The sequence below is a fragment of the Amblyomma americanum genome, chromosome 6 (genome assembly GCF_052857255.1).
Source record: "Amblyomma americanum isolate KBUSLIRL-KWMA chromosome 6, ASM5285725v1, whole genome shotgun sequence".
NCBI lineage: Eukaryota > Metazoa > Arthropoda > Arachnida > Ixodida > Ixodidae > Amblyomma > Amblyomma americanum.
The window spans coordinates 7,484,966-7,509,581 of NC_135502.1; the positions used below are offsets into that span (position 1 = coordinate 7,484,966).

At 45.8% G+C, this 24,616-nt stretch overlaps 2 protein-coding genes across 3 annotated transcripts in view; both read right to left on the reverse strand.

The window, feature by feature from the left end:
- Positions 1–9,036, reverse strand: part of LOC144094456 (signal peptide peptidase-like 2B) — a 29,458-nt gene extending 20,422 nt beyond the window's left edge. The window contains exons 1-5 of the mRNA XM_077628387.1: positions 7,788–9,036; positions 6,622–6,729; positions 4,211–4,393; positions 1,650–1,736; positions 433–578 (exon numbers count right to left, since the gene is read on the reverse strand). Of these exons, the coding sequence (XP_077484513.1) occupies positions 433–578; positions 1,650–1,736; positions 4,211–4,393; positions 6,622–6,729; positions 7,788–7,904 (641 nt within the window). The 5' untranslated portion in view covers positions 7,905–9,036. The remainder of the gene's footprint in view (positions 1–432; positions 579–1,649; positions 1,737–4,210; positions 4,394–6,621; positions 6,730–7,787) is intronic.
- Positions 9,037–10,223: 1,187 nt separating this feature from the next.
- Positions 10,224–21,702, reverse strand: LOC144136235 (signal peptide peptidase-like 2B). 2 transcript variants are annotated; one of them, XM_077668399.1, is made up of 9 exons: positions 21,479–21,702; positions 21,197–21,390; positions 18,117–18,213; positions 16,415–16,610; positions 16,172–16,246; positions 14,220–14,267; positions 13,095–13,248; positions 11,725–11,802; positions 10,224–11,643 (listed from the first exon to the last, which is right to left on the reverse strand). In XM_077668399.1, exons 2-9 carry the CDS (start codon positions 21,300–21,302, stop codon positions 11,441–11,443), a joined length of 957 nt encoding a protein of 318 aa, XP_077524525.1. In that variant the 5' UTR covers positions 21,303–21,390; positions 21,479–21,702; the 3' UTR covers positions 10,224–11,440. The 2 variants fall into 2 exon arrangements, with proteins under 2 accessions (XP_077524525.1, XP_077524526.1); XM_077668400.1 differs by lacking the exon at positions 21,479–21,702 and having other exon boundaries at positions 18,117–18,483; positions 21,197–21,386.
- Positions 21,703–24,616: the final 2,914 nt, after the last annotated feature.

Consider the following 24,616-nt stretch of genomic DNA (forward strand, 5'->3'; position numbering starts at 1 on the left):
GGTGGACTCCACCCGCCACCATCAGTGGGGAGCACAGATTCTAACGCATGTTCTGCAGTGTGAATAGCAGCGATAGTCTGTGACTCATTTACTTGTGCACCTAATTTGACAAGGCGTTCGCGGAATGTCTATAGAATGCTGCATGACAGAAAAAAAAAACACTCTAAAATTACGCTTTACACGCTCACACGCGGGGAGCTATTGTAACTACGTCCTGTGAAATCTCCCACTTCGAGGAAATGGCGCGCGGTAAGGTGGAGCGAGAGATTAAAGACAGTGCAGCATTGAACAGAAACCATGAAGAATGCAGGGCAGATGAGCTTGCCACAAAAGATGCTGCATTTTCGGTTGACGGGCTGTCGCATTGCAGATAGCACTGACTGCATGCAAAGCGAAAAAATGCAGATCGAGGGTAAGCCTGTGTAGACCTACAGCTGGTAACTGACGGATCCGGCCCAGAAGGCTCCGGCTGCTACGCTGAAGGTGGCGATGAGCCAAGTGATTATCAGACTTGGGTCCATCTCGTATTCCCTCGTGAAAAGCATGCCTGTCATGGGATCCCTGGGTACTACCTGTTTCTGATAAGGGAAAAACACAAGACGGCAATCAGCGTTGTTCATAAACAGTTGGGAAAACAAACGTACTAAAAATGGAATCGAGGAATAAGCTACGGCAAAGCTTTTTTCTTTCTTGCCTCACCAATCTTGTTTATTAGTGCAACGGCCGCAAGCGATTATCAGGTACTGTTTCGCACAGAAAATATCTCGCATGCAACGTGTGTCCTCTCGGCGATCGGAGTTTGCTTACAAAGCAGCGTGGTAAACGGGCGTCACTATCTACCATGTTCGGCAATGTTCGCCAGCGAAGTCGCGGTGAAGTCGTGATGAAATAGATTAAGGTCGTACGCCAACACAGAGTTGTATACATTCATCACTCGCACAATATAGGGCTGAGGTTGCACGGAGAGGACTCGAACACACGGGTTTGTCGTAGAGTCTGTACAGATAGGTGATAGCTTTTTAATAAGGACACAGTGGTCCACCGGGTCGAAAGCCTTGCTGAAATCAACATGAACGGTGTCAATCTGTTCACGGCACGACACGGCAGCAGCAGTACCGATCAAGAAACTGACAAGGGTAGTGTAAACGTTGTGACCCGTTCGGAAGCCATGCTGATAGTCCTGACCGGTGCTGCTGAAGATGACAGTAGAGTGGTAGGTAAACAAAGTCGCCTTAACTTAGAATTTAGCGAAACAGCAGTACAAAGACGCGTGCATTGCAGTCACGCAAAAAGCTTCTCTTATTCTGTGTAATTGTGAAACCTGCACTGAGAGCTATACTCTTGCGCTATAGATCGCTGCAAAGCAGTTAGGTCATATTGCTGCAGCGTTGAGTATGGACGCGTATGTGCGTTATACGATGACCGTAGATGTTAAACAACTCAGGAACTTGAGTTGTTGCGAATAGCACTCACTTTAAAAGTACATCTGAGGCATTAAAAGACGCTTCTCCGGCCAGCAGCATCCACATAGCAAAGTTATCAGACCAAGTATTAGAAAACGCACTTTCTGGCTGCGGTGCGGGCGCGCCGTCTATAGTATGAGCGCGCGTGCTCAAACGCTTCCGTGAAGCAAGGAGATTATTACATACCAAAAGAAAAGCAAAGCTCCTTCTGCTCAGAAATCCGACCACTATATCAAGTGGCTCGGACGACTTCCTTTCGTAATAGGCATCGTCCTGAAATAAAACAGAAAAATGCGAGAAAGTTAGCAACGTCAGCACAAGTTACGTAAGCTTGCCTACGCATTATTCTTAGCGCTTGCACCTCGCATGCTTGCAACAGGCGTCAGAAGTAAAACAGGGCTCCGACAAAAGAGATCAAAGTGCCTTGAGAAGCAACCTTGTCATTCAAGGGGCATGCAAAGTGCACGCGGGGCTGCATTGGGGCTACATTCGTAAGCGAACGTAGTGCTCCAAATTCGCAGTGCTTCTAACTTCTAATTCTTTTACTCAGTCATATTCCTTTCTCTTTTGACCGGACTGGTATCGTGCGAGAAGCACGCAATATTCAGCTCTCAGACGTGACGCCAGGGCTTCAAAAAAAAAAATCGGTCCACAGAACTTTCACTTTTTGACCAAAAAGAATATATTTTGCAAAATCTTGAGCATAAGAATTGAGTTCATGGCGTTTTTGTTGACTTTACCCAAGCCTTCGACAACACTAATCACTGTATTCTTTTTGATAAATTAAACCATTGCGGTATTCAAGGATACACCCTTAGTATGTTAATCAGTTATCTCTCTCACAGAAAGCAATTTGTCCAAGTAAATGACCTAGTATCTAATCACAAAGCAATAGTCTCAGGTGTCCCACAGGGGAGTATTCTTGATCCCTTTGTACATAAATGATATAGTTCATATCTCATCCGACCTAAAGTTAAGTATACATGCAGACGGCACACGCTTATTTGTGTCATCTTCCTCCTGTGCAGAAAGATTTATTAAAGCAAATATAGAGACTTAAAAAAACGTAGAAGCTAGGAATAACAATAATCATCTTAATATTAAAACGAAAAAAGACAAAGCGGTTATTTTTCACCCCAAGGGTAAGCAGCTAACTACCGGATATGACCTTTTCTTCAAATGCACAAAGATTGAGGTGGTTGAAAGCATCAAAGTATTGAGTGTGTATTTCTCAAAGACGCTGAAGTTGGATGATGACGTAAATCAGTTATTGCAGAAATTATAGTCGATAACCGGGATACTCACACGAAATCATCACGTCTTTCCAATGATGGCAAATATAGCTGTTCATTACGCCTTATTTTCGTCCTACAGAAGTTAATCTCACTACGGTGTGGCGCACAACGACAGAAAAACAATCTTCTTAGGCTCTTAGGAATGCAAAAGGAGATTTTATGAGCCATTAGTGACTTGCCCACTTTTTATTCCAGAGACGAAATCTTCTAAAACGTCCACATCATTCCTGTAACCAATGTGTATGAATATAAACTCCTGCGATGTTACTTGCTCAGCGTTAGGAAAGAAAACATGCTATTACTTGACATATCTCTCTTAGAATCATCAGGCAACGCGGTCTATAATACTAGAAAAACTGACCGTTGGAGAGCGTCAAAATGTCGTACCAACTGCGGCTTTCAAATGCTTAGAATAACCTGCCTAGACTGCTAAATGAATATCTGAAAGCAGAAATATACGTTTCAGAACTAAATTTCTGGGACCTGAAGGCGTTGTCTTATTAAGTTACTCGTATGTTTCCAATACACAACACATGCTTCATAAATAGAACTCTCTATCGGGACAACCTGCCACAGCTGTATTAGAAAAGTATTTGTGGGGAACCTGTAGTTGAATTGTACTGTGAACTATTCTCTTGGTGCCCTTTCTAAAAGTGTCTTGCTTTTTTCTAACTGTGGTGTTTCGGTTTGGTTGTTTTCGGGAGTTTAACGTCCCAAAGCGACTCAGGCTATGAGGGACTCCGTAGTGAAGGGCTCCGCAAATTTAGACCACCTGGGGTTCTTCAACGTGCACTGCCATCACACAGTACATGGGCCTCCAGAATTTCGTTGCTGTCAATGACAAAGGGACCGAGATCTTTTTCAAGCCGTAATGAAACGGCTTTTTTTCTTGGCCCCTTTCACAATGTGTATGCTTTGTTGTGAAGAACAAATGGATGAATGAACGAATGAAAATAACGGACAGCATATTCCCAGCGACGCCGCGAAGCTGGTCTCTCTGATCGCTGAAGCTTTATGGGTGACCGAATTCCAGTTCCTGACACAAGCTGCTCTGCTCGCTTCATTATTCTTTTTGTTTCGCAAATTCTGCTTCGCAGAAACAATGGAAGCTGTGCAGCATTCAGCAATTATTCAGTGTGTGTAATACCTCGATTCAGTGAAAAGGTCAGTTAAGAGGGTGTGCCGGGGACCCGCAGTGCCGCGTCTTATCGACACATGCTTACAAAACGAGCCTAGTCACCGTTGTTAAGCGCGGGCAGCGTTATGAGTTTGGCCTGTGATATGAAACCTTGTAGCACTAGCTATAGCGGCTCGTCCTGTGTCCCTCTCATGGCCTCGTTTCCAACTTAACTAGCCCGAACTTGCACTTTGTTCTATAACTTGCGCATTGCTGGCACGGTCTGTGCCACGCACAGCGCAGGACTCGCGGTTCCCCGCCGTGCGTCCACTCACAAGCCTGTCGTCGGAGAGGCCGATGACGAGCGCGTAGGCGCTGACGTCGCGGAAGTTGCGCGCAGCGACCTCCAGGGGACAGCGGCCGGTGTCATTGATGAGAGCCACTGCGCCTGTGAGGTTTATTCCGCGCAGTGGCAGGCAGGCGTCCTGGGCCACCATGGGAGCCACTCGCAGGCCTTCCTAGGTGCCCAGCACGTAAGCGTTGCGACTTATTCAAAATCATGAAGATGTTGGGTGCGCTGATAAGAAGCCACTAGAAAGGGTTGACTACTCGCCCTATAGAAGCTTGAAAGTAGAACCGTATATTATTTGCAAACCTCAACTTGCCGACGAAACAGCCTGAGAGCACTTACAGGTAAAAAAAAGCAATCACAATGACAAAACAAAATGAGCGGTGTCTATCGATGCTTCGCTTCGAACACAAAAATGTGGAAGAGCACAGCACATTTCACGACTGTAATTTGTGCGCGTTTTGGGTATAAACCATGTAAAACCAGTGGGTTAGGTTTACATATATTGTTGACGTTTTCAAGCTGACGCGTCTATAATAATGGGATTATTTTGTCTAATATACCCAAGGGTTGGAGTTTTGGTTTTTATTTGTCAGCATTTTGGCGGACCTTTTGTTTGTAGTCTTTTTTTTTTCGGCGAATATAATTTTCTGCTGGTAAATTAGGGCTTTTTCTTTCAGTGTTTACTGCAGAATAGAATTTACGGTTTTTTTTTCAGCGAATATTATTGTCTGCAGGTGCTGCATTATTTTATTTTTTCGGTGATGCAACATCGCTTTCCTGTGCTGTCAAGTGTCACTCAGAATTTATATTGACCTTTAGTCAACGCGAGTGGTCACTTTTCTATTAATTAACTCATAGATGGTCGTAATATTCACAGCTGCGTTCGAAAACAGAAGTGCTGCCACCATTGAGAAAAGCACGTGAAGTAAAGTGAGAAACCTGAAAGACAAAAACGCTCAGTGGAAGTTTGCTTCTGAAAAGGGGGTTGTCAGGTTATTGCTGAGATGCAGTTTAATGAACTATCGCTGAACAGTCGTGGTAACCAGAACATGACACTTTCGTGAAGCTTGTCGCTGCCCTATTAAAAAATGTGTATAGGTTTGAACGGATCAGTAAATGGGACTATTGCACATTTTTGATTGCTTTTATAGGTTTAACGTCCCAAAGTGACTCGGGCTATGAGGGGCACCTAGGAGAGGGCTTCGGATAATTTCGACCACCTGTAGTTCACATCACACTGCACAAAAAAATCTATTCAGCCCGCTGTGGTGGCACTTAGATGGAGGCGAAATGCTAGAGGCCCGCGCACTCTGCGATGTCAATACGCGTTATAGAATACCAGGTGGTCAAATTTATCCGGAGCCTTCCACTACGAAGTCCCTCCTAGCCTGAGTTGCTCTGGAACGTTAGACATATAGCGGAAAACCAGTTGTGTTATAATCCTATTCGCTGACTTATTCAAACCAATATACATATTACAATACCGCGGCTTCGCGTTGGTGCGATTACATTCCAGTTTAAGCCTACTAAACCAAGTAACTGCACTAAGCACCTGATGACAGTCAACAAACAGCGCTTAGCCAGCAGGCGGCAAGGCCATGGAGCTTCCCGGTCTGCAGGGGCAAATGAGGTTCAACAGTACCACCGCCTCACCATGCCCTTGGCTTCCAAACTTTGTTAATTTTCTTCTTTGAATGAGTGTAACTCCTACTTAGTCGCCAATTACCAAGGCGTGCATGTCAATAATGCTGACCTTCTTCGGTTAAAACGGTATTTAGAAAATTGCATTGTACGTATTTTTGTCGTTTTTTTCGGTTTTAACTGAAAATTGCAACCCATATTTACACCATATTAAGAGTGAAGTTTCATACATTTGTGGAAGTGGTGTGGCGCCACGTGCCGCAAAGATTGGTTCGGTACGTTCCACTTCTGGAGCACTGACGGTGCAGTCCATACAAAAAGCAGTTATTGCGCACAGACCATAAAGAGCGGACAGAGAGACACGCATGCCCTGGCAATGGTCCTTGAAAGCAATGCCGCGCGACGTTTTCAGGCTCTTCCTTTCATTAAATGTTTATAACTCGCAGAGTATCGCCAGAAGCAGTATTAGGTGCCATTTTCTCTGCCTGATTAATGGATTGTGTCATGATTTGCCCTCCTAGTTTCTAAAATTTGTGCGCACTGCAGTAAACACCATAATTTCTTCTCATCAGATATGGCGAGAATCCTGGAAATTTCTTTTTAATTTATAGTTCGCGCGCGAAATGGCAAAGCGATAGCTGACGAAAATCATGTGCTGCGCAAGTTTGAATATGAAAGCAATGTTTTTTCTTGAATGAGCAATATTCGGATAAACAACACTAAATTCCTTGCACAGTATACAGAGGTACTTACCGCCTTCGACTTATCAAATGGCAGCACCTTGAAGGTAGGGTAGTAGCTCAGGCACAATGGAAAAATCCTCTCGTTCGTCATCAGTTTCAGGACTCCGAATTTGTGGGACTTGCATTTCATAAAAACGAGAACGAGAAAGTTCACTACTTCAAACAAAGCCAGAGTCTTGGCTAGCTGGTAGCGGAACGTATGAGGGCCGAGAACCATCCAGTACAAGCACCGAAAGTTCACTTCAAAAGTGCACCTTTCATAAATTAATCCGTTCATAATTATTTCAATGTGCGGGGCATTTAAAAGGAGGAGTTATCTGTGGTACAGAAGGGAGTCCCGAAGTAAAACTAGTCCATGGGCCTCCTGTTCGTAAGTGAAAAATTACAGTGGTTAGGCTACAAGGCAATTAGAGTATATAAAAAGCACAGGAATGAAAAGAGTATTTAACCGCTGTAGTTAACTTCAAAATGGGTGTTTAAAAAAGTGTGCTGCTCTTCAATTTGCTTCAGGTAAAGCGATGGACAACACGCAAGAAATACAAAAATGATCTCCGACAGGTGACTCTCTAAGCGGCATTAGTTTCCTTTTAACGGAGGCCTAATGCAAATAAAGTTTGTGGTTTTTAGTGTTTTTTAAAGGGAAGCGTGACTGACAATGTATCCTCTCTTGTTCTGCGTGAGATCTTTTACTTCTTAACTATTAAAAATTTGTGCTCATCGTTTTACCAGGTTTGGTAACCTTGGAAAAGCCCAGACGAGTAAAGCAAATATTTGTATTTATTAGTGTGAAAAACCTCGGTTTTGCTGCAAGTACGCTGAGGCGAGTAGATAGTTTTTTCCGAAAATCAGATGTCGAAAATTCAAAGCTAAACTTTAGCGCCACAGCGCTCGTGGTGTGTGTTTCTCAGTCTTTACCCCGTGTGTTTGCGTTGCGCTGTTCTCCTAATGTAGCATCAACTACCCAAGCATTATACACTTGTTCAAACCTAACCCTCTTCATTCGTATGAGCCTGCAGACTGGGGACACACAGGCTTTCAGCAGACCCTTTATGGAAAAGGATCCGTTAGTGTATACATTTAATTTCCTGCAAGGCTCGCTTTTTTCTTCAAGTTTCACAAATAAATGAACTGCGACTTGTCCGACTTCTTAAGCTCTTTTCCAGATGCTGCCCTTACCTGTGACACTGATACCAGCGAGAGAATTACCAGGACCACCATTGCTGAGCGGGAGCCAGCGGCAGCGATGGCCTGATGTGGTGGAGATCGGCAGGACGCCATCACCTTAGATAGCATCTAACTTCTTGTCAGTCGTTGAAGCAGGATATGAATGAACTCCGCAGAAATGTTGATGCAGCGGACAACCCTCGAAGTCGACCGTTGCTCCTCAGTAGTTGTCAGTGGAGAACGTGGACTGCGCAAGAAGACTATCGAGGAATCGCCTCTCGTAGCGCAATTTGAGTTCACCGAGGCAGACTCCCTTACATAACCGTAGCCGCCTTCAAGATGGACAAGAGAGTCATTCGGTACGAGGCTGAGGGAGTGCAAGAAAAGCAGCAATGGCAGCTGGTGACTGGAACCTTCGCTTCGCAGCAACTGTCACTGGTACTCTAGCGGCAAGAAGAGAGACTATCTTGATCAATTTACTCCTGTTCTTTTCATGTTATGCACACCAAGACTAACAACAACATATTCGTAGATTAATGCTTTGTCAGCACCCTTTCTATTACACTTTATTGAATTGGCTGGCTCCTTGAGTAACGATCAGATTATGTTTGCGCTAACCATTCCTTATTGATACAATCACAAATCACAATCGCCAACATGATCAGCCTACCTACGTACGTACCCCGTACCAATGGGAAGGCAACAAATCCAGATCAGGCGCGGCCACTGCAAGAGAAAGGCCTCTTCCACTGGACAGCTGAGGCCACACTGACCCCGAGAAACTTGCTAACCTCATCCGCCTAGCAAACAATATGCCGCCCCCTGCTGCCATTGGATATCTTCCCTTCGCGTTAAGCGTTTTGCCCACGCTCATTCCTTCAGGATTTCAGCCACAGTGAAATTAATTCGTGTTTGTTCCCCGACCCACTCGGCGATAAAGGAAAATAACACTGTAAAGTTGTTGTTGTATTTCGTCTTCCTCCTCCTCACAAAGCCGCGTGTACCTTGCGACCTGAAAACCGGCTGCGCTCAGCTTTTTACATGCCCCATATAACTTCAATGCAGCAAGCGGGCTCAAGCTCCACTCTTGTAGCTTGAAAACGCAGCGCTATATCACTACCTACGCCATGATGGTTTTAACGCGAAACCGTTAAGGAGCACGTGTCGCAGAAAAGCCGGTGTCGTCGGCGTCTTTGGCCGTGAGCAAAAAATGGCTCATCTCGGTGGACACCTGAACCGTGCCGTAAGGGAAGAGATTTTCCTTGCCTTATGGCGCGGTACGGGTGTCCAGCGAAAATTGTGAGACAGGCGTCCTTTCCTTTTCTTAAAACAATTTTCATTTCAGTTTCCTTCCCTTACGGCCCGGTTCGGGTGTCACCGATATATGTGAGACAGGCATCCTTTCCTTTCCTTAAAAAAATTTTCATTTTCCTTGCCTTACGGCGTGGTTGGGGTGTCCAACAAGATATGTTTCCTTTCCTTAAATTGCCTGGGGAAGGGCTCGCACCGAAGCACGATGGCTTTCCATGGATTCATAAATAGCTTGTACATATTACTTCTCCCCCTATCCTCTCTTTCTGTCCCCTCACCTCTTTCATTTCATTTCTCCATTCTGCCTGCTATCCTTTATTTCCGCTGCCCCAGCTCAGGTGCTTCAGTATCGATGGCAGATGCCGGGGCTAGCAAAAATCTTTTCCTTCCTTTTTACTATTATTTTAATAAACACCTACTACCACCTTCCATGGATTCCTTGGCAATGCTGCACACGCTGTCGCGTCCTGCTCTTAAAGGCGAAACTTAACCGTCCTCCAAATTTTAACCCCTCCAGATCGCTGATGCGAACGGCTTAATTCTTATTGCGTTGCTACCCGTTCCAATCAAATGCCTCCTTTTTGCACGCACCCACTATGAAGTAACGCCATACACCCCGGCACCGCGCTGAAAAAGTTTAAACCGGAAACGCAGCGCTGTTCCATCCTTTCAAAACGCTGACGTCTTAAGTTTCACAGTGTCTTTTTTGCTCTCTTCACAATCTGTCATCCAATAAGTGCGGTCGCGGGATGCATCGCACGGTAAGGTGTGGTTTTTGGCAAACCACACCTTGCTTGACAAACAGAGCGAAGAAAACGCAAGTACGAGTGAATGCGACAGACAAGCGTCTCCACTCGTCCTTGTGGCTTCTACTCGTTCTGTGTTGTCACATAGCTAGCAGCATTCTATATTTTGCTTCAGATAAAGTCAAAACTTGACCGAATGAGCAAGACACGGCCACGTCGTACCCAATCGTAAGAACGACTGCCATGGATGATTACCGACTGAGTGTAATGAGGTTTGCATTAAAACTGGTTATAATCCCGGCGCAAAACAATGGCAAAGCTTCGCAGCATTTAAATGAAAGTATGCTGTGATGAAATGATACGAAAAGAGGTTTGAGAAAGAAGGCGGCAGGAAACGAGCAATGGCGCTACCTTCTCGGTTGAGTGGGACCTTAAGTAGGAACTGCCATCCGCGCTCTTTGTTGGCACTTCACAAATGAAGAACAATTTCGCTGAGTGCCGCATTTAGATATGTAGGAAAAGAGACGTGTACAGCTATGAGTGCGAAGCGACGGGTTCCAAAAGTGTGCTATTTTCAAGATCTCGCGAGGCAACCACATGCGTCTAGCAGCCTTCGCCTCATAACTCCTAGCATAGTCCTTGCTCCTTGCTTCCACTTCACCGCAGGACGTTGCGATATGAAGCTAAAATACAGACAGCCTGGTGCACTTATACCAATACGCGGCTGCTTGCAAAAATTGCCATAAAAAGCACATTTATTGGAGTGTTGCCGAGAAAACGACTAGGGTGTCAATATTGGAGACAAATACAGTGGACACGCGGAAGCGCGCGGCTAAAAGCTGGCAGGAAGTTTTCCTGGCGGCAAGCTTGTAACGTTCAACGGTATCGAGGCGCTGCGGGGAACAACAGCGTGGCCGGCACATAGGGCGGTAGAAGGCCCATCCTGGACGGAGCCCAAGCTGCAGCCGGGAAGGGCTGCGCGGAGAGGAGAGCCGGCGGCTCGCTGGCTGGCCCTGAAAGAGGCTCTCTGCGTTGACCCTCGCCGTCACCGGACCGTTTCCTTTTGGCCGAGTCCGCCGGTGGCTCGGGCTCCTCTTCCGACGGACTGGGCGTCGTTAGCTGCGACAAGGCACTGTGGCGTGAGAGGCTGAATAGGGAGGCCTTGGTTAATGCGTAGGTGTGAGGTTAATGCCTCGAACACGCACGTAGGCTACGGCAGGCGCGGTAGTTGACGACTTCGGATCAATTTCAATAACCCGAGGTTATTCAACGTGCACTGTCATCGGGCAGGCAGTACACGGGCATGTTTTCATTTACCTCCGTCGGAATGCTGACGCAACGACCAGGTTTCAACTCCGCCACCTTGGGCTCAGCAGACGAATGCCATGGTCACTAAACCTCTTCGCCGAGAATGATACAAACTGAGCGGCTTTTGACTAGCGTTACCTTCATATCATTGTTGCAGCAAGTGCTCCCCGTACTACTTCATAATTACTTTCTGCCATCAGGCAAAACTAGCTATCCGTGTGGGACACCAAGATACGTGTGGGACAATTACGTGTGGGACACCAAGATAAGGTTAAACAGGTAGTACGCGGACAGGGTTTTTTATTCGTTCCATCTGTTTAGCACGTGTCCCTTGAATACGACGCCTACCTTTATGCCGTACCAGATGTCCCGAAGTTCGCTGCGATACCAGGCAATACCAATGACTGGAATCAGCGTCGCGGGAACCAGATAGAGAAGCGCAGGTTGGGCCATCTTCGTGATGTACAGCCCAGCGAAAGTGAGCACAAGGCCTACTCCGTAGGCTGCGCACAGTGTTCAGGATATATATAGTGCATGCAGGTGATCACCCCAGGCCCTGCACCCCTGTGAGTGATTGCACCTACCGATCATGCTGGTGACGTAATAAAGACGGCCCTGGGTCACTATCAAGTCGAAGCTGTGCACGTACGCCACCAGAAAACCTGTTGCGACCGCAAGAAAACGTCAAAACGGTATGTATTAAACGGTGGGGTTGTTAGTCGCTATTCATTCTGCAGAAATGGAGCAAAGAAACACGGTTTTCTCTTTGAAGCACGAGCGAAAAACGGGCGCCAGAAATGGGTACCAGAAACGGGTGTCAGTTTCACGCCTTTGCAGTCGAATGAAAACTGTATTTTGGGTTGTTCCTGCAGAGTGTCGGAAGCCATGAGAAGTCTGTCGAGGCAAACAGAATCAGAAGAAGTGATTTTTGCATTCAGAGGGCGTCATTACTTAAACGGATGTAAAGGTTTGTGGCTGTGCTCTGTGCTAGCCTAGAATAGCTTCTGCGCCTTGCGCGCGTCCATGCGTCTGCCCATGCGAGCTTTATTATATGCGAAATCGTTTGCCCCTCACTTATGGACACTGCGGGGGAAGGTAATTAGAGAGAACTGGACAGAGATGGGATGGAATATGGAGATGTCGACGGATTTCCGCAAGCGTTCAAGATCGGGAAGCCAGTTACGAAACACGGCTGGGCCCCGTCTGGCATCGGGCATGGGAACATGAGGTCCACACTTGCTCAGCTTTTTGGCGCTGCGACATGCCAAACGCCTGCATTCCTACAGACGGCCATGCGGTGTTTATGCATGGTCCCTCTGTGCGCTGCTGCTATAAACCAGTTCAGCGCAAAATGTTAAGTGTATGCGACGAGCAGATCTCTGTAGCGAATCGGGTAAATCTACAACGCTGCTTCAGCGGTGTCTCTCGAAGAAATTTCTTCGCAAACTTACCCGCAAAAGCTCTTCAGACATGTTTGGTGCGAACGCGATAGCGCCATTCAGTTCTGACCAGACTAATTTTGTTGGGACAAAATGCCATAATGAGGCGTACTGCTCGTGTGTTCAATGAAATAGCAATTTATAGAAAACGTCCACTCAAGGTTAATATTGAGAAAAAAAGTGAGTCGTGAGAGAAAACAACGTGGGAAATGCTAGCGCCTGTTTTGATTGTCATCCTATTTATGAAAACTGGGAGGTGTTTTATGTGAATTAAGAATTAATAGCTCGCAGTGTCTCTTGTTGTTAAAACCGTATGAGAACAACGTCGGGGTAGCTTGAGCGGGTAGCGCTGTGCATAGTATAATTAGGAGAATTCCTCCCCTCCCACTCCCCAGAATGCAGATACTCTTCTCAACCGTTAGGTGGTGCGAAGTACCAAAGAGCGTGCTGAAAGCAGGCAAGCAAGCAGCGTCATTTAGCCTATAAATGCATTCCCGCTGCAAGGCACTGCCCACCTGGGATGAGGATGTCGCCGAACCCGAGCACTGAGTACTGCCCGGAGCACGCAGCTATGTCCTCGTTGCCGAAGTGCGGCACCCGCATCACCATGGGGATCTGCTCATGACTGCCGCCACCTCGAGCAACCTCCACCATGATGCTGTCGCCATACTAAAAGAGCGGAAACTTGGGTGACGCTCCCTCGCAGGGAATCTCAGTCTGCCGCAGTTGGCAGTTGTAGTTTCCTCCAATTATGATCTGAATGGCTGCGCCATTTTTGTTACTTAGCCTTTTTCTCTAGACGAAAACGTACAAAAAACACAACTTTGCTTTCAATGACAAGATCACCGGTTTCTCCTTCCGAAAAAAAATCCCTGACACGAATGTCGCCGTTTGTGAGCTCCGGCTGTAGCTTTGGACAGTCAACTTAAGTTGTAATACACTGAACAGCTTAGGGCATTTCATCTCGCTGCAAGTGATGTGACATTCGGGGGACTTTTTAAGAGCTGAATAAATGAGTGAGTGAGATTTTGAAAATAAGACTGTGTCAAGTTTTTTCAATATTCCAAGCGACAGCTTCTCACGACCTCTGCCAGTCCCTGTGACGTGACTTGCTGAACACCTGTGAGATTACAGAAGTGGGCCTCATCCGGCACCTCTGTGTCCTTTGATTCAGACTGGAATCCATTTCACGCACGCTGCTTTCATTTCTCTGCTACAGGCTTTATACAGTCGCAGAGCGTTGACAATTTAGTGAATTAAAGAGTTGTATTACTCGACGGTCACTGTGGCTCTACGCCTCTAGACATACAACGATTGTATAGAGCGAGTACAAATTCTAATATGCGCGTCTTTTGCCACTGAGCAGGCATACAACACAAAGATAAAGAGAACATTTAAAGAAAGGATAAAACACGATAATTAAACATATACAGACTGTTAGACAGCTGCGCCAATCTTGTGCCACAAGTACAAATTCTTCTATCATTATTAACTTTACAGGGAATCATTCGCGAAAAATTCGTTTCACTCCACAATTGTCATTCATGTGGCATCAGCATGATTATGAGAAGGCAAAAAGTTTCATGTGAAAGATTTTGCGCGAAGCAGAGCTCATGCGCATTATGGCACGTATAGCTTACGCCGGAAGACTTCGCAAAGCTGCCGGTCTGGTTATGAGGCATCGTTTTCTGCAAACAAGCAAACACACAAAAAAGGAGCGTTAAATCAATAGCACAATTTAGTTTAAAATTCTTGAGCGAGATGTGAAAGTCTGTACAACAAAAAACTGAAGAACACGCAAGATCAAAATGCATGTCAAGAGGCGACCTCTGGTATTAAAGATAGGCTATTAAACTAGATTATTCCACATCGATTCAAAATTTCAGCCTTTAACGCTACGTAGTCCCCAGGCCGATGTTATTGTACAGCCACTCTCCAGATAAAGCAGTTGGTATAACTTCCTTCCTGTCCTCACGATGTCAGCACAGACGAAAAAAAAACGCAAGTACGTAGGTCACTATTGCACAAGGCCAAACTATATTAATGAGCCCATTGGTTTTACACTGGTTACGGGGTTTGTCAAAAAGTTTCAGGAACATGTCAAGCAAAACAGCCGCAAAGCAAACACTCGCGAGAGCATTGCACGCCGTGCGAGCTCTTCGTCGTTACAACTTCTCAATACCCAAGGGCACTTTTGACAGAAAAAAAAAAACAGCGAGAAAGAAACGAGATGAAGGAGGAGCAGACACACACGAGCCCCTTCTTCGGCTCGTCTTTTTGGGCTGTTTTATTGTCTAAGGCTTTCTGCCACCAACTCGCCCAGCAATAAACTTTGATGCGGACTCAGGTGCGCCCTCTAAACACAGACCATCGACGGCCCGGATGCTAATTAACTCGCTCCCGAGACAAGCTGTCTTAACTGCGAGCAACAGTCGAACCGTTTGGGCAGGGCAAGGTCAGTAAAGCGTTGGCGTTAAATAACACGTCACGAAACCTGCCTGACCGACGAGACCATAGACCGCAGTGCTTTGCAATGAAGTTTTTTATATTGCAGCGCAAGCCTGCGGAATTCTGCCAGTATCCCTGGGATAAGCGGTTATTCAGTCCAGCATCTAATAGCCGTTTTCTTTCTAACGGGGCGACGTTGCTGTAGTGGCCTACTACTTAGCTGTTACGGCGAGCCCGCAAGGCACCTTTTATTCTCTGCATATATTAATGCGAAAGCATTATATTGCTCATCGGCAACGAAACCCGGCGTTGTCAGCAGCACTGGTCCGAGAACCCCAACTACGTCACCATGGTCTCGCATGACGTCAGCAGTAGACCATGAGATAGTAATTGGTGATCGAAGGCAACGAAGCAAGGTCATTATACGAGACAGTAGTAGTTAGTGATAGTAATAGGTAGTGACAGTGCTAGTTTTGGAATGATAAAGAACTTTCCTAAAAAATGATGAGGGTCATCAATGAACATGGGAAGGATTGATAAAGAACTTTAGGTTAAGGCCTTTAATGTAAAGGCGTTTAGGTCAAACGATGCGTTCGCATTCGCAGCCCGTAAGGACACTAAGTGCCCAACGTAAGTTCATCCCTTCTGTCTTATGTGTTTGCTAAATGAAGCAAAGAGCAACATGTAAACTTCCTGAGGCCCAAGAGAGTCCGCAAGACTTGCTGCCCGGCTACTGTTTTGTTTGCTGTGATGTAAGCATAATAATCATCATGTATTGGACCCTTAAGTACCCTTTACAGGGTATTACATAAGAGAGAAATGGGGCGGCGTACATCGAACAATACATGACACACAAAGTCATAGAAGTTAAAAAAATAATAGTCCAGTAAAACTGTTTAAACATACAATGAGTACAATAAGTACAACATCAATTAAAACAATAGAACACAATGCAATGAAATTAAGATCCAGTAAACACAGACTCAAAGAATTGAATCAAATCAAAGCCGATTCTTCAGATATGCACAAATGGAAGTTGAGATAACACACGCGATGTGACAGGAACTTCCGTCATACCTCGCCCGCTTCCGTTCAAGCATATCTGAACAATTAACGCTTGTTAACATGCACAAAGTACACTCACCGGAACCAAGTAAGGCGTGATGAAGACAAAAAAAATATCGTAAAAGAAAAGCAGAACCAGCAAAGTGCAGATAACCTGAAAAAAAAAAGCGATCACATTAAATTATTGCGATACAACCCGTAACTACACTACAGCTCGTCTGCCACGGTTTCACTAAAAAAAAGGGAACATGGAAGGAGAAAAGTAGTGGAAAATATCGGGCGACGCTGAAAGCTGGTCTCGGCAACGAAATAAAAACAGCACCTTGAGGTTTGGCATGCGCAAGCTCTTGAGTATGTAGATGCTGAAAATGATGCCCAAGAAGTCCTGCAGCAGCCAAGCCTTCGGCTCGTGCCGGATGACGACCCACGAGAAGGCCAGGCAGACAGAGAAGATGACCAGGAACACCTGGCGCACCTCCAGCGAGCCGTAGAAGCAAGGAAACGCGTAGCTTGGCAGCCTTCAGGAGGCAGAGAGAACAACACCTTTAAATAAACACCACGCCCAGCGTTATCAGTCCAGGAAATAAAATCAAGAAACCAACATGGTGGTTTTTGTGTTACAGCTATGTAGGCAGCATGAATCATACTTTAAATAAGCGCAAAGGGCGGACGGACGGACGGACGGATGGATGGATGGATGGATGGATGGACGGACGGACGGACGGACGGACGGACGGACGGACGGACGGACGGACGGACGGATGGATGGATGGATGGATGGATGGATGGATGGATGGATGGATGGATGGATGGATGGATGGATGGATGGACGGACGGACGGACGGACGGACGGACGGACGGACGGACGGACGGACGGACGGACGGACGGACGGATGGACGGACGGACGGACGGACGGACGGACGGACGGACGGACGGACGGACGGACGGATGGACGGACGGATGGATGGATGGATGGATGGATGGATGGATGGATGGAAGGACGGACGGACGGACGGACGGACGGACGGACGGACGGAATGGGATGGAATTGGATGGAATGGGATGGAATTGGATGGAATGGGATGGAATTGGATGGAATTGGATGGAATTGGATGGAATTGGATGGAATTGGATGGAATGGGGTGGGATGAGATGGGATGGATGGATGGATGGATGGATGGATACGGCTGGACCCTTTAAATAGGGCGGTGGCTCAAGCCCCCTAGCCATGACTTACGAAATTTTACTCATGTCTTGATTTTAGCCATTAATCAGATAACCAGATTAGCTCTGAATTAGCCCGCTACCGGTCATTGTAGTTGAAGCTGTTCATCTCAACGAGGAAGGGATCGGTCGATTGATTCTGACAATCAGGCAGAGAGGACTTGCTTGGAGGAAATGTAAATAGTGATTTCTTTTTCGACACGGAAAGACCTCGCAAGGAACGTCTTTCTGGGATACTGGTAGAATTGTTTAATGCGATAGCATTACGGCCCTCATCGGGGAAAAAACTGCATTGTCGGCCACATAATTCCCAGGACCAGAAGGGGCGACTACACCTTTCGGTGCGTCTTCACAGCGTCCGTGTCGCCCCGTGTAGACAACTAACGGGGAGAACGCGTGACCACCGACTAGAGCACTCGCAGAGATGCCCGGTTGTGTGTGGACAGACGTGCAGGGGTTCGCATGAAAGAATGCCACAAAAATCGACGTAAAGGTATCGACAGCGTCCAACGCTATTGCGCTGCCAGCCAACACATAGTGTAATTAGGTGTCCCTGTGAATTTTTGTAACAGCTGGGAGCCTCGATATTTCTACCTTCCTATCACACGGACTCGCCGATTTTCACTTGGCTTCATTTCAATGTGTGTTTGCAGCATTGGGTAGCATGGCAATCGCACTACAAGATGTTTCACTGGTAAGAAAGTTTATTCTAAAAAAATACTTTAATGTTGGCAAACTGGAATCTTTCAGAAGGTTTGTGGCGGAACGAACGAGTGGCATTAGAAAAAGGTGTGCTTACCTTGTAGTGCCTATGGGCACACTGTAGAACAGAGGCTCAAACACGCCGACGACAGCCACTGACGACGCAAGCACGAACATCCCAATAATCAGGTACACTGAAATATAAGAGTACGGGTTGCAGACAAAGCACGTAAATTATTCCGTACACATGCATGTTTAACAGAAAGTTAGCGACTGCGGTCAAGTACTTTAAAAAGACTTCCCTCACCCCACCAAAAAAAAAAAAAGAGAATAATAGTAACTTCCTTCACATCACGAATACTTGATGCTGGAGGCCTGCAGAGAAAGCTGTCGTGCACTCGCAACTTCAGATGGCCGCACGCGCCCGCGCTTGCAGCGTCATGCGAGTTTCATGCCAAATAGCACTGAAACAAAAACGGCGTTGGGAGACAAGAAATCACATTACACTGGCACAGAAAAGTAAAAGAAAGCAACAAACGCTGGGGAACACAATCACTTAACCGCAAGGTCGCTGCGCTGGCGGACCACTTCATAGCTCATTGTCAGCATTTGCAAAGCCATCAAGTTTAGCGAGGCCAGTTTCGAACCTTCAAGGCGCACCCTCCTGCCACCTCAGAGTATACACGCTGGTGATGATGAATTTTTTTATGGCGCAAGGCTAGCTTTGGTCAAAGAGCGCAATGACACAAGACATATTTTTTCTTTACACAAGGTAGGGTCAAAGACCCATCCCAGTTCCTAAGCATTTAACCCCAGATAAGCCACGTGCCCCGCCAGGGGAAAGCTTGTACGCATTGCATCACCGGTGGGCCGCTGGGAGTGCATACATGCTGCTCCACTCAATCTCTGATTGTGGTACTTGAGGGAACTCTCTTTTCCTCACAGATATATGTGAACGACAGTCTACAGCGATCATTACGGAGTGTGCAGTAGAAGTAGGCGGTAGGTTGGTTAGACAGGATACTGGCAAGCTCTTTCAAGAGACGAAAGATCAGATTAAGAAGCGCCAAAGCATCAAAGCCTCTTACCACACAGACATGATAGAACTGGCAGAGCTATCAAAGCTAATCAATAAGTGCAAGGTAGCCGACATAAGCAAGTTTCTTATGGGGAAAATCTAGCATGCTCTACAGAACGGAAGTAGACTAGGAGTAGGCAAAAATCAGGTGTGCGTGTTAAGACACAAATAGGGCAATGTCAATAGCAACATGGATAAGATATTTAAAGTACCTGAAAAGTTCTACACAATTTTATACCGTAGTGAATGCAATCAGGATGTTAAAGAGAGAGCCACCGGTGCACTTAATGGGACATCCGACCAGTAGTGAAAGAGGAAGAAAGCATTAGGAGCAATGCAAAGGGGAAAAGCAGCTGGTGGTATGAGGTAACAAGAGATCTGTTGAAGGCCGATGGGGAGATTATGTTAGAAAAAATAGCCACCCTGTATACGCAATGCATTATGACCTCATCCTCACAGGAAGCTTGGAAAACGCTAACATCAATTTAATCCAAAAGAAAAGGGTCGTCAAGGATTAGAAAAATTACAGATCGATTAGTTTACTCGCCGTTTCCTATAAAATATTTACTACGGTAATCGCTAATATAATCAGGAGAACCTTAGACTTATATCAACCAAACGATCAGGCAAATTTTCGTAAAGGCTACTCGACAGTAAACCATATCCACACTATGGGTCAGGTGACACAGAAACGCGCAGAATATAACCAACACCTATAAATAACCTTCATAGATTAGGTAAAATTATTTGACTCAGTAGAAACATCAGTGGTTAAGCAGACAATACGGAATCAGGGTGAAGAAGAGCCTTATGTAAAAATGCTGGAAGATGTCACGTAGTGGTGGCGGAAGTCGAAGCAGCGAAGATGACGGACAAAAGGTCTTCTAAAAGAAAATTGATTTTTTTTTTTTCGGGGGGGGGGGGGGGGGGCTGACTTGCACCCAAAATGGACTGAATCACTCGGCGGCAGCGAATCACTCGGCGGCAGCGAAGCGACAAGCGTGCTCGGCGGTCGTCGAACAGAATGCCCGCCGCTGTCGGCTGTGCTCAATTTTAAAGCTGATAGCGAACTTTCGAGATAAAGCGTGCAAAGTTACTAGAACATTCCGGAACAACTTAGAATCAGCGCTGCCAGGCTGCGATCAATCGAGACAAATCTAGCTGCGTCTTACGTCGCAAACAAAGCGATAAAGTTGTGTGGCGGCAGATTTGAAGAATAAACAAACACTGCAAATGTTCGCGGCAATATCTAATTACGGAATCAGGGTGCAGATGAGCCTTATGTAAAAATGCTGGAAGATTTCTACAAAGCCTCCAAAGCCACCATAGTCCCTCATAAAGTCAGCAATAAAACTTCAATAAGGAAGGGTGTCAGGCAGGGAGACACTATCTAATGCTATTCACTGCCTGGTTACAACTATTCAGTGGCTTTGATTGGGAACAGTTTGGGATAAGGGTTAATGGAGAATACCTTAGTCATCTGCGATTCACTGGTGACATTGTCTTGCTAAGTCACTCAGGGGATGAATTGCAAAGCATAATCAATGGTTCCAAACGTCTGATAATGAATGATAGATAAGGTATTCAATCACAGTTATAAATTGATTAATTACTGAAGCAATTCTGAATACTTTTCACAGAAGTGTATTTTCCGCCATAAGGCTGTATTCAATGCGCTTGTTTACTACAAAACAATTTCATGAGAAGGAACAAGAATGATTTGCAGAGCCTGATTGGCCCAGCTTCACTAATATCGGCACGCTGCCTTGACAGTCACCTAGATTCGGCTTTTACTAATCTTGTTCCGTTTGATGTAACTGTTGTGCCAGATCGAACCACACATAATGCAAACAATGGACGTTTATTTCGAAGACAAGCTGGAACAATTAAGGACTTCCTATGGTAGCCATGTTGTTTCATGTCGAGCATTTCAGGTTTAGCTCACGAGTGGTATTCCCAGTTAGCTTAGATGCAGGGTTGCGTGTATGATTTTTTGCGCGATGTGCGGTTATCAATGGTTACGCGAAATCTACGTCAGCAAAGATGTCGCTTCTAAGTTACACGAGTGTGCAAACGCAATGCAGGAGGCTGGTGCTCACCGAGATACTGGATGAAGAGGTAGATGAACACCAACGAGCAGCACATAGACCCTACGAAGAAGATAATGGATTTGGGTGTGATATGGACGTCGACATCTTCTTCCATGTCAATCTCCTCCGGTTTCTTCACCACCTCTCCAGCTTCACCAGCGCCAGAAGCAGCCTGTCTTGCCTTGAAAGCATGGTAGCGGTAACTGCAAAAGAAGATACATAGCTATCCCAGTGAATACGCTATCATTGTGCTGTTTTCTCCCGCGTTATATCTAGCCAGCTTTCCTGTACCTTGAACTGATGTCGTGTGGCGACACAGAACGGAAGTCCGGCTATTCCAGCACGCTTCTCGCGCCGTCTAGTGAGTTCACGTGGCGTCTCGAGAAACACATTTTAAACACAGCCTGCTTTTAACACTCGTTCTCGGCGAATTCGGGTGAACATTTTTGGAAAAAGCCGTACGCAGAGCTAAATTTGCGAAACGTTCCGCCCGAACGGCTACCGGCGCGCCGGGAGCGGAATCGCGCCGAGCGAGCTTTCGAAGCCGCTGCTATCAAGGCGAAGATCGGGATGCCGGCGGTACCGCAGTAACATTGTGTGGGCTACAGCGATGCCGTCTCGTCATCGTGGCTTTACTCATCGTTCGCAAGCGACAAGTGGGCGTCCTTAAAGAAACTGATAGTCCATCTCGCCGCGGAGAGTAGGCGCAAGCATGAAATGCATTGCAGAAAGGCATACCGCGTTCCAAGGCGTCTCACAGATGGTGGCAGCTGCACTCGTGTCTTGAGGAATCGTCAGCCACTTTTCTTAGCGGAACACCGCGTTCGGCCTCCTTTGCCCCTTTGGCGAGTAGCGACAGACGTCGAGCTCTAGGATCTTCGCCTCGGCCGAGCAGCGCGTTGTGGCGCCATACCCTCTTCGGCACGTGTTCTCCACCCAGAACTGGGCTTTTCTTTTTCTCAAAACTATATTTTCGCGGTGCAGCGCGAACGAGTAAAAGGTTACAAAAAAAAAAGCGCAATGAAAATTTATCGGTGCGAGTTGGCATTAGCTTCTGAGAGGTGGGAGGGAAACAGGCTATCGCTGCGGCAGCAATCGCTTCGGAGAACGTGGTTGCTGCGACGCGCCTATTTTTTTCAATTTGTCGCTGGGAAGAGCTGAGCGGCCCACTCATGCGCAGTAACGGTGGCCTAGCACATTCTAGGTGCGCTGTTGATGACGCATGCGCTGTTCCTGCGACAACGCAACACGTAGGCACCGGGTGGTGACAAAGTTTCGCCAAAGTCGTTTAGGTTCGACTCGGTGTTCTCTCTTCGGTTCAAAGCTGTGTTCTCCCTCCGTTATTGTGCCAAGGTCACCCTGTGCTACGCCGATAACGGGAGCTAAACGTATGTAATGCTAAAGAAAAGTAGTGAGGGAAGCGAAAAACTCGTGGTGCAGGGAGTGCGCACTCTCGCGCCCGATAGGCGCCGATGATGTTACGGTTTTGACTGGCTACATGAATGTTCCACTGACACGCAATGGCGTTCTTTACTTGCTCGTTCTGCGCTTAAATGAGGCAGGCAGCAGAAGTCCTTCGTGTTATATGGTGTAACATCAAATTACCTGGACGAGACCTATGTAAAGAATGCGCCCAGCACAATCTGAAACCCAGTTCTACGCCGATTACTGTAAAACATTTCGTACATATATCTACTCTCGACGAAGAAATAGACTTTTTTTTTGGAATGGAAATGAAAGGAGCAGGAACTGTCACACTTTAGGGTGGACACCTCCACCGCGCCGTGAGGGAAGAGAGGAAGGTGGGGAGGGAAAGAAGAAAGAAAGAAAGAAAGAAGGAAAGAAAGAAAGAAAGAAAGAAAGAAAGAAAGAAAGAAAGAAAGAAAGAAAGAAAGAAAGAAAGAAAGAAAGAAAGAAAGGCCGCATTGGAGGGTGGTGGTGGTGGTGGTGGTGGTAGTGACATCATTTGTACGCCCGTGGAAAAATTTCGACTACCTGCGATCTTTAATGTGCATTGACATCGCACAGCACACGGCCACCTTTTCGTGTTTTACCTCCATGCGTTTCACTCCCAGAGCTGTTTACAAATTTGTCTCGCTACGTGAGTAATATTCAGCTAATACATTGAATAGATCTATATCTGCCACAAAGGAGAACAATTTGTTTAGTAAACTATGTTTCCAGTACCAACAAGTTACTTCAATCCGGTGATAATAGGTCCTTCACATATAGTGATCGAATAGTGATCAAATGCCACTGTAAATAAGTTTTCAATATAAACATGCCTGATAATTGCAGTGAATAAAAAGAGAATTACTGCATTTAGTTAATTATTCATATTACGATGACAATTATCCACACAGTTTGCGTCCGCCGGGCCGCATATCCCATGTGCAAAAATAACTTGTATACTGTATTGTATACTCTTTGTATTTATTTTAAAAAAACCTTAAAATCTAACTTTGAACACCCTGTATATAACTGATACGAGCTCAGGTTTTTCTCCGCAAGTAGATTTAAAGCTTTATGCAGCGAACGCCATTATGAACGCTAAAATAAACTCTTATAATGACCAAAATAAACTTAGTGATCAATTGAAAAAATTAGCCTCTGGTGCGGCGAGCAGGAAATGAAATTTAATGCATCCAAAACATTTTTCATGCTTATGAAGGGCAAAAAGGTCAGGCAATTTTCACTTATACTATCAACGGTGCAGAAGTACTCAAGTTATGCAGTTTAAATATGTAGGGACTCATTTTAGACTTGACTTGAAATGGCCAATGCATGTCGGCAACATCTTCAATAAGTTCATGCGTAAGCTTTGGTCATTGGGACGAATACTTCAGGATCCACCCCGGGGTTAAAACTAATGGCTTACAAAATGACTATACTTCCAGTGCGGACTTAAGCAAGTCATATTTGGGAGCCGTGCCCTCAAAAAATGTGCTTAAATGTGAGCAGGTACAAAACAAGGCCCTGAGGTTTATTTTTAACTCATGTGGAGGGACTCAACCAATGATTGAACTTAGATGAGAGCTGGATTCATGACGATGAAGCGAAAAATGGGACTAAACAGGCTACAATTGTTTTTTCATGTTTTAAATGGTTAACACAAGGTGGGATCTAGAGAGAGACATCGCTTTTAAGAGTCCTGCTACCCCCAGAACAGACATTCGAAACACACAGCACCAGTAATTAAAAAAAATGTATTTCCAACATTCATTTTTTGTTCGAAGCATAGATGATTGGAACACCTAACCAAAAGATATCGTAGGGTGTTCTGATCTAGAAGCTTTTGAAAAGACAAAATATTTGCAACTTATTCGAATTATGTTTTCTTATCATTTCACATGCATTGCTCTTTTCGTTTTCTATTTCGGTTGTTGTTACTCCGCGAGTTACATTTGTTTTAAATTGCTTCAACAAGTT

Excerpts from the sequence above, each read along its gene's own strand:
- LOC144136235 (XM_077668399.1), bottom strand. The coding sequence starts at position 21,302 with ATGGAAGAAGATGTCGACGTCCATATCACACCCAAATCCATTATCTTC. Across the intron at positions 13,249-14,219 it reads GCTTTGCGAAGTCTTCCGGC|TATGGCGACAGCATCATGGT; the intron begins GTAAGCTATACG and ends CCGCTCTTTTAG. Across the intron at positions 11,803-13,094 it reads CGGCGACATCCTCATCCCAG|GTTTTCTGGTGGCGTACGTG; the intron begins GTGGGCAGTGCC and ends CGGTCGCAACAG.